This window comes from Acanthochromis polyacanthus, chromosome 15 (assembly GCF_021347895.1).
Source record: "Acanthochromis polyacanthus isolate Apoly-LR-REF ecotype Palm Island chromosome 15, KAUST_Apoly_ChrSc, whole genome shotgun sequence".
NCBI classification, from domain to species: Eukaryota; Metazoa; Chordata; class Actinopteri; family Pomacentridae; genus Acanthochromis; species Acanthochromis polyacanthus.
Window position 1 is genome coordinate 12,158,306 of NC_067127.1, and position 9,982 is coordinate 12,168,287.

Below are 9,982 nucleotides of genomic sequence, written 5' to 3' on the forward strand. Positions count from 1 at the left end.
ACATGCAAGCTCTGTGTACTAATCTAACTTCTTCTTTTCGGATTTTTTTTCCACATTTTGCATTTGCAAATACTTGTAATGTGCCCATATGACGTTAAACCTTTTACGTCAACTTTTTACAATACTTCATGGCACCAGTCACAACACCTGCATAGTTTAAGTGGTGGGTGTTGGCAGCAGTCCAGAGAACACAATGAGTTATGAACTATTACAAACGACTGCTTTTCATTAGAGAACATTTCATATTGGTACATGTTCCCGTGCAGCCGGCATAGATCAGTCAGTGATAATGTGGCCACATAAGATAAACAGGTTTTAACACGATGATGATTGAAGGCAAATGACATGTGAGCTATTTGTCGTAAAATGTTTATTTGAAATAGTCTTTTTTTAAAATGGAATACAGATGAATACACTGTAAGATATGATGATCTGGCGTCAAAATCCTCACATTATTAATATTGCAAGTGGTTTACCTGCAGATTCCTGTGGTGAAATCAGTTTTACCACAATCAGCTAAGACAGGCATTGCACCACATCTGATGTATTTACAGCCCAAATTATAGTCACTGAGTGCTGCTGACTCTGCTTTTTCACATTTAACCTGGATTTCAATGCTAATCAGAAAACAAAGCAAAAAGAAGGGGCTGTATACCACCCCTCATGGCCCTTTATCTCTGCTCTTTATGCTTCAATCAGCACACAACTCCCATCACATATATACTACTGTGCTCCGCCTTACATAATGCCCCAACAGGGAAGTTAAAAGTTCATCCCTTTTAGCTCTAATGTTTTCCTAATGGTCGCTTGTTGAGTTAATAGTTAAATAGCAGCCGTGATCATTGTCCTTGCCTTTCATTTGCCCCTATGAGTAAAGCTAAACACATGTTCTCACATCAAAGCTCTAAATTTACCCTCTGACCCGCTAGTACAGAAAGATTCCAGCAGCTGCGTGTTGGCCCTGGCAAAGTTTGCTTTACACTCAATATAAAGAGTCCCTTAAATGAACAGTGTGTGTATGTGTGTGCACCGATGGATACAAGTGTGATTATGCATAATGAAAAAGGCCCATAACATCTATAGGAGGAAAGGATACATTAAAACACTAACCGTAACATTTTAAAGGTTTCCTTTTTTTACTGATCAGCTGAGTACAAGTTTGACAATAAAACACTGGATGGCTCAGTTGCGAGAGTACAGTTGTTTCAATTAAATGTTCGGATTTAATATATAAATGCATTAAAGAGTACAAAAATAAAACATTTGTATAATATTAATATTTTCACACGACATACGAGATTTAAATGAAGGTCTGAATGGAATTCTAACAGTTAAATGCAGCTACACATTCAAAAAGAACAAAGAAACAGGATGTTGAACATAAAAAATAGGACAAAAGACAGAATTTAATGGTCAGAGTTAGCGAGCGATATTGTTTTTTTGTTGCTAAAACACAAACACATCAGATATAAAGTGCACTGCTATCTGCAAGACGGTTATAGGTAGTCACATCTGTTAATAGTCAGTAATGGTCCTGTTTTCTGTACTGCAGGTCTCAGTGTTACACGGCCTTTAACTACTGATGTGGTAACTGTTATTTAACTTTTTTCAGCACCCTTCTTTGAAATTGGTATTCACACGAACAGGTTATTTTAACAGGATCCAAGAAAAATAAGGTCATGATGATATACAAAGGCTGCAAAACTCTGATGACTGCTTTGTTCCAACCATCACGTTAACTGACAAAACTTTATGATTCCGGTAAATTTCATCTTATTGGCTGCTCAATTAAAACTGTTTGGGAACCAGATGTTCCGCTTTTTGCAAGGGGGAGAAAAAAAACGAAAAAGCAGACGTGGGTAACACACGGTCGCATAATCACAGCCACAGAACAGCTCAGGAAATGCTTAGGCTTTTTTGGCATCCTCATTTCCATCACAAAAACATTGTAATTGCCATTTTTATTAGGATCTTGTGGACATCTTTTTTTCAGCGTGGGGGCAGCTGGCACCCGCTGAAATTCCTCGCTGCCAATTAACTTGTTTTTCAGAAGAGAAAACTATACATTGTTTATCATTTTGCACAATTTGAAATCGGAGACAATCAGGATAATTAGATCCCATATTTAGGATTAGATATAATAAATCATTTTTTTCCTGGCTCAGCAGACCACATGGCTCTGCTACTAACAAATGCTCAATCATGTTTGTGGTAGAGAAACCCTCCTGCTGACCTACATCCTTCTCTTTCAGACACTTGCTTTTTCCTGAATGACGAAGCCAGAGGGACGACAAAATCTCCAAAAATAGTTCTTTACTGTTAAAGTCCATTTAAAAAAAAGTATATACATGAAGGTTAGAAAAACATACATACACTTACAGATATAATTGCACTTTGTGCTACTATCATTTTGCTATATCTATAAATGATGAGAGTTGTGATGGTGAAGAAGGCAGCAGAAGCAGGTGGACTTTTGTTCATGGGAGTTGTAGGCTCGTTCCACACAAAAGACCGCCAGGGTAAGTGCTGTACAACATACAAGATGGTCTGATATCACGTTACATATCTGTGATGATGGTTTAAATCCTCAGTGATGACTAGGGAGGATCCCTGCAGGCTCTTTAGTTACCCTGTTTGGATTTCTTCATCCTGGAAAGGAAATTTGATATGAGTTTTACAAGCACAAAATAGTAGTGAAGATGGCAGCGTCAGAATCGCATAACATATTCAGTGCTGACCATTCACAGTTGCTTGTTGTCTATTACTTTAGCAAATAGCATTGATTATAGAAAATAACTTTGGCAGACTGACAAAAATGACATTTGTTTTATGCCCGTGTGGACAAACAATTGGATGCTAATTTGTAACCGGTAAACACTATGTTGGAAATGAATGAGTATTTGTTCAAGTGGCCAAACTGTGATTACATTCAGTTCCAGGTTGTCTAATAAAAACAGCTGCTTCAAGTTTACAGGGCCAAAATGTTTTTGAGCAGTAATCAAGAGGTAAACTTCCCGGCCTATTAAATCTGAATTAAATTTTGCATCGGTTCTTGCTGGCCAGTAAGTTATTGTGTTATTTCAGACTGGGGTTTAAGTCCAAAACCACTGACTTTGGTGCTTTGGATTTAAAAAAAAAAATCTTATTTTGATAAATAGTATGTCTAAATGTGTAATTTTTGCAGAGCATTAAATTGCAGCAGTTGCACAGTGATGCACACACACCACTGCATAAACTGTATATTACCAGAATAAACACTAGAACATGGGTGGGCTGTTTAATTATTGACTTTGGAGAGATGCTCTGCCACATTTCAACTGATGAAAAAAGGTAATCGTGTTCATTTGCTAGACTACAGCGTACCATAATGCATGAGTTACAAATGTGTGTGTTTCCACACATTCCTCCTCCCCTTTTGACCGTATGTGTAATAGGAAACACATTAGGTCTGATCCATTGTAAATGAGCTCTGTCTGCCCTTTACATGGGCTGTTTTGTTATGCAGAGGACGGTTCACACCTCGAGTCAAGAGCTCCACAATCATCCCTGAGACAGACGGCCTGACTGCAGCACTGTGGACGCATCAGTCAGTGGGTATTCAGTGTGTATGTCAGCAGCTGGATTGACTGCAGGAGTGTGTTTTGTTTTCTTTACATGGAAAGACAGGGAATCTATTTTTTTTACATCCTCAAACTCTTTTATGTTCCACAACAGACTGTGGTTTGCTTCATTCCTTACAAAGATATGAGTGTGCAGAGATGGCAACTCAATCCCTTCTAAAAGCTTTAAAGTGGCGATGTTTTTCAGAAAAGTGTCTCCTTCCTCAGCACAGGAAGGAGACAGTTGATATTGGCAGTGACTTTTAGCCCCCGAAATCTCACGGTGGCTTTAACATGAATGTATAACATCCAGTTGTCACAATAATGTTGCATTAAGAAACCAAAAAGAAGATAAATCTAGCAAGTTGCACTATTTTTATCACATAAGGTCATGCTAAATCCACAGAGCAGTTTGTAATTTACTTAATGCAGTATGTAAGTGAAGTGCGGGAGTGTGTTTTACGAGAGTGTGTTTTACTAAAGGGCATTTGCAGACCAGGTTCTTGCAGGAACAGTGATTTTTAGGAATTCACTCTTAACAGTTCAGAAAGGGCAAATTAAATATGGTTGTAAAACATCATACCACATCAAACCTACAGTTTGTGTGTGAAAGTGGAAGTTGTCTCCACTCCCAGTTTGTCATGTTGCAGCATGTTTTGAGTTTAGGCTCCACTATAAATTGGGCAATTGAGAGCTGCCACTGTTAGAATGGTCTATTGGTAGGCCTCCATATGCGCATTTGTGCTTTTGCTTTCTTAAATTTGAATCCCTATAGAATGGAAGCGATTTCACACCACACCAAATGAGTCGTTGTTACAGGCTGGCAACGGACAACAGAAGTGTGTATTGCAGCAAAAAACACGTCTGATTTGCTGGTACTTACTTGTTGATGGCGTTCTTCAGGTACTGCTGCATCCACCGAATCTCCGGGTTCAAACACACCTCCCTGTTGTTCTTCAGCTTGGCACTGATTAGAAAAAAAGAGAAAAGATTTCAGTTTGTACCAATTACACTTCAGCCAAAGATGAAAGACTGAATTATGCTAAATCAGTGGTGTTGGCTATCTTAACACCTTCTTATCAAACACACTGAATTAGCACCGCCATGTGAGTTTTGACACACGCAGGGAACCTTTTTACAGTGGTGTCTCAGCGTATTAATGACCAGTCACTCTTCTGCCTCTTTTGGGAACATGCGCTGTAAGGCAGTTCTTAAAGATAATGCCTCTTGGGTTTAAAATTTCACCCTTGATTGACCTTCCTAATTTTTGTGCAGTAAATATTGGAGTATGTTGACGAGTCAGTAACTTGAAGTGTAGCTACAGGCTACTTTCTAAATCCAGTATAACCCTGTGGTTATTTAAAGAATGCGTCACCAATGGATCGTATGTCTCTATGCAGGAGATCATGCCTCCTTTGAGTAACTAAAAATCTACTTTTCTGATTCCATGCATGTGTTTTTACAGTATAAGACCTGCCAATTTGATTCCCTCCCTGAAGGTACTATATGCAAGAATATGAAGCAGTTTACATGTTTTAGTCTTCAGCTGTTTTTATAGCTAATATGTGGATGGACTGTAAAGTAACTTGAAATATAAGACCTTCCCTGATTTTCTTAGTTGCCTATAACAGCCTGTGGAATGACTTTTATGTCAAGGACGGGGACAAATTTTAGGGAAAATGCAATAAATGTAACATTTATGCTCACCGTTTACTACTTTGCTTCAATGCCTGTCTCCTGCAGTGTGCACGAATAGCCAATATTAGCTTCGAAATGGAATCTACTCGCACAACTGGCTTCCAACACCACATTGATTCCAACACAAACTCTCGTTCTCTCCATTTTAGCACCATTTTGCGTCAGTGCTGAAGAGACAAATATGATCTATAGTCTCAAAAGGAGTTTACAGCCAAACTATAATAGCAGTAAAACTTCACCAGCTATCAACATGAGTCGACTTGTGGTCAGTCACGTTCAGTCTGGTATATATCACCTCCCTAAATTTGGCTGAGGCCCTTAATGCTTACGCACAAAGTACGAGTATGTGTGTGAACAACAGGATGCTGCCTGCAGTTAACTTAATGGCCATGGGTGTCGTTAATAACAAGGGTTTTCTGAACGTTACGCACAGAATCTTTTAAAATTTAACTGTTCCTGAGGTTTTCCTTTCTATTGTAACCAACCACATGGTGCCTGTTTAGCTTCACACTTTCATCTGTAAATCTACGCCACACAAACAACAAATGAGATCATAACTAAAGGTTGTAAGCACAGTATGAGAAGGAAACCCTGCGTGACAGGCAAATGAGAAGCAAACCTCAATTACAAAACCCACAATTATTGCTTTCCTGTTGAAAACAAAAGTGCGTCCAGTTTCCACCTCTTTTTCCCGCTCGCTCATACATTAATGGAGCGTTTCCTGCGGATGCGTCAGGAGGCCAGTTGTAAAAACGTCTCTCTCTGCGTGAATGTGTGACGGGTGACAGAGGGGCGTGTGTGTACACATGCATGCACAACTCTTTTCTCTGGCCTGTCACCTCTCTGTGATTGATGGTGAGAAATGTCCAGCAAGGAGGAAACCTGTCTGAGGGTTTTAGGGCCATCATAGAAAACACAGTGCCACTGACGTCAACATGAAAGAAAACAATACTCACATCACTTGGAAGGGGCAGTTAGGTGTGTGGATGAACCGGAGCTCTCGGATATAGCCTCTTGGGACGCTGTTGACTGTTGAGCGACAGTAGCATCTCTCCACCAAGCTGATGGGCTTTGCTGAGAAAGCAAAGAAGAGATGCGTGTCAGCTACACAAAACAATATTCACAGCATGTATGTTTACAGAAAGCAGTGCAACAGATTAGAGGACACTAATGATTCCCTCTGGAAACGGAGAGATCACACACATTCTATTGCAGCAAATTATGATTAAACAATAATTCCGCTATTAAATGAGCTGAAAATGATAGAGCAAGCAAATGAAAGAATAACCTCAACAGATCAGCAAGTTGAAGCATGCAGGCCTTTTCAAACTAACACATAAACCAGCCCTCTACTACACTGTAGCTGTAGTTTTCTCAATTTACAGCGTATTTTCCATTTAAAATCTATACTTGTTTGTCTATTTGAGGGTCAAAAATCCTGGAGCCACGGCTAAACCACATGAAATCAATATTTCACATGTAAGCTTGGCCTACAGAACACACAAACACACAGAAGTAGAACTTCTAGAATCACAAACGGTACACTTTTTCACTCAAGCACAACTGTGTACTGAGTGGTTCTTAAACTCCATGATGGATGTGCATATTTTCCATTGCAACCTCAGCTTTCAGGTTTGTACACAGAGATGTACACGCCTGATTAATGTGGTAAAATAAACACAACCATGTTTTCCTGTTTCTTGAATTCTACTAAATTCCCTGTTAACCCTGCCAAAGGGTTGTCAGAGCTGATGGCAGACTATGGGCCACACAAACAGATGGTGAGAGGAACCGCTACGGATTGAGCTCCATGCAAATGTTTTTTTACACCTGATCTAACGGTTTTATCATGATAAAGGGCGCGACATCTTGTTTTTGGTTTGACTGATGTCGCCGCGTAGACTCGCTAAGGGCTTTTCTCCTGTGGATGCCTCATTTGCGCGTAATTAAATGAAAACAAAAGGCTGGATAAATACAGGCGTTGATCAGTGATCCAACGGGGAATTTCTAATGCAGTATAGAAGTCGCATGTGCAACAGATTTGTGGTTTACGTACATTAAAAGACACATTCTCCCCACTCCAGAGGAAACTTAAGCATTTGTGGAATGGAATTAATATTTTGAATGAAGTGAAAAGGTTTTGTGTCAAATTTACGTTTCATTGAGGCAATGTTTGCACCTTAATTGCACTTAATTTGGGTTGTCATCTAAATTTAATAGCCAATTACGTAAAAAGATGTGTGGCACAAGAGCAATATAAATGGTATGAAATGAAAACCGATCAATACAGTTTGCGTAACATCAATAAGTAAAACATTAAATTAGTATTATTTTTTTATTTTTATTAAAGTAGACTACTTTAAACAACAGGTGCAGAATGGAAACACTAATCTGCTTTCCGTTGATGCATTTTCTAAACTCCACATGAACCACTGTGCCAGATAATAATTAAATAAGCCTCGATAATTTGCAGCTTTTCATCGTGGGCCCACAGCTGTAAAAACAAAAACAAAAAAAAGCAAAAGTCTAAACAAAACCAGGAAAACACAGTAAACCAGAAACTGCTCTCATACCTTGTGATGGAGGCACAAATACCAACACCGTGAGCGCAGCCATGACCGCCAGAAGCTTCGCATCCATCGTGCGTAAATCTCACCGCGATTTGATCCTTCTCAGAGTAAAGTCCAGAGGAGCTGTGACAGACGGGACACCGGTGGAGGGTTAAATTACTCACCAACGTCAAGTCACACTCAAAGGGATAGTGTTTCTGGTGTGTGGATCGCAAAATAAAAGCCAGGAATGCTCGTGCTTCGGTGTTACTGACATCCGTGAAGCGATATGATAATATAGCCAGTTAAAATGAAATGCAAAATATTAAACGCACCCATAAAGTATTTTTCTTGTAATATGTTACTGGTGGATGACTATCTTTTAACAGTTTTTAACTATATGCTTTTATTTTGTAGGAGCTTTCATTTGCATCCTGTTTGGTTCGTGGGGAACTTTATTGATGCAGCCAAATTACGCATAAACATACGCTCGCAGCAGAGCATCAAACCACGCGAGCGAGCACATGCACGTCCTCCTTGTACGTAAAACCTTTTTTAAAAGTGACATTGTGTGCTTTAATGAACGTGTTGTGGAAATAATGGAGCCGCAGATTTCGCAATACGTTAGTTTGACTTCACTGTAATTATTGACATTAGACTAGAATCAACTTCCCTGTCGTTGCACAAGTAGAGTATAAGTATTAAGACAATGAAATGCAGTTCAGAATCTAACCAGAAGTGCAAAAGAAGCAGTGAAAGTGCAGTGCAAGTGGAATAGCTTTAAGGGTAACAAGAATGGGCTAAAATATGTGCAGTAGGAGTAGTATAAACAGTGCATCCAGGCTGTATATATTATGTTTATGGTGTATGCAGTGTGGGTATATTCAGTATTAAGAGTGGTATGAGATTATTAATTATACAAAAAGAATATTAGTAAATATACATAAATTTGCTTTTAATTTGAACAAAAATGATACCAAGAAGTACAAAATTTTCCCTCCAGTCAAGCAGTGCATAGATTCATACATTTTCTTCTGCATGACTTGATTCTTGTGGCTGCCGCTGAGGCTATGAGAAGAAACCGGAGACATTTTTGTTGCACATGTGTTTGTTTTTAGTCATGGTTTGTCTTCTCATGGACTTCGCTGGTCTAAATTAATTAAAAGCTAAGAAATGTAACTGGAGAAGACACACGTGAGTCTATAGTGTGTGCTGTCAGTTATTGCTACACACAAAGTGGTGCAGAAACAACACAGACGTTTCTCAGCTTGTGTTTGGAAATGCGTAAAATTCTTTCCATTTTTAGCGAATTGTCAGACAATAGCCTTTATAGGACATGTTGAAGATTTCCAGTCTGTGTGCGCGTACATGCACACCCTCACTGTGATGTTTTGGGGTTTATTATTAGTGTGTTTAATAGGATGCAGATGTGAAGTCAGTTTCCACACACTTGGCTTTCATCTTCCAGAGCAAACACGCTGGCGTATGTGTGAATATTATATGAGTAAATATGTACTTTAAGTGTGTGTGTGTGTCTGTGCTTGTTTGTGTGTGTGCATGCGTGTGCCAGCAAGTAGTTTATTTCTGTTCCTGTATGCTAGGTTACTCTAATCCCCAAAATACTTTTACAGACTGTTTAAGTCAAATACACACAACTGGACCCAATGCAAATAGAACCTTAAATCCTTTACTCCGAAGATAACAAAAGATAACTTGTATTTACGCAGACTTAGGTTGTGTTTTGCTACTTTTTTTTTTTTTTTTTTTTTTTTTTTTTTGCTCTGAGCAACTCGAGTAACGAGAATAAATGCTCGGTTTTGTATTTTTCTATTCTGTGTTTTGTTTTTTTTTCCCAATATTGCAGGCATATTCTCTCATCACACAACTGTGGGAAAGTAAACCACCTGCTGACAGCACACTTTATCATGAAAATGAGTGAGGGATAGAAAAGGGTAGTTCAAGGAGAATAACAGTGTTTTACGCTTGTGGTTCACTGCCACTAGCTAGGAAAGTAAAAATTCTCTTTCGTATAAGTTAAAGGGTCATTGTATTCTAATATACATACAAGATGTTTATAAAGAAGGCTGTTCTTAGCTTATGTGTGGTCATAGTTTTGTGTGTGTAGTCTGAGACGTT

The 9,982-nt window shown here is 38.9% G+C and overlaps 1 protein-coding gene across 2 annotated transcripts; it reads right to left on the reverse strand.

The window, feature by feature from the left end:
- Positions 1-353: 353 nt before the first annotated feature.
- cxcl12a (chemokine (C-X-C motif) ligand 12a (stromal cell-derived factor 1)) lies at positions 354-8,018 on the reverse strand. Of its 2 annotated transcripts, XM_022205845.2 has the most exons (4): positions 7,871-8,016; positions 6,254-6,371; positions 4,483-4,566; positions 354-2,649 (listed from the first exon to the last, which is right to left on the reverse strand). In XM_022205845.2, exons 1-4 carry the CDS (start codon positions 7,935-7,937, stop codon positions 2,622-2,624), a joined length of 297 nt encoding a protein of 98 aa, XP_022061537.1. In that variant the 5' UTR covers positions 7,938-8,016; the 3' UTR covers positions 354-2,621. The 2 variants fall into 2 exon arrangements, with proteins under 2 accessions (XP_022061537.1, XP_022061538.1); XM_022205846.2 differs by lacking the exon at positions 354-2,649 and having other exon boundaries at positions 4,479-4,566; positions 7,871-8,018.
- Positions 8,019-9,982: the final 1,964 nt, after the last annotated feature.

Excerpts from the sequence above, each read along its gene's own strand:
- cxcl12a (XM_022205845.2), bottom strand. The coding sequence starts at position 7,937 with ATGGATGCGAAGCTTCTGGCGGTCATGGCTGCGCTCACGGTGTTGGTA. Across the intron at positions 6,372-7,870 it reads ATTTGTGCCTCCATCACAAG|CAAAGCCCATCAGCTTGGTG; the intron begins GTATGAGAGCAG and ends TTGCTTTCTCAG. Across the intron at positions 4,567-6,253 it reads AACTGCCCCTTCCAAGTGAT|TGCCAAGCTGAAGAACAACA; the intron begins GTGAGTATTGTT and ends TTTTCTAATCAG.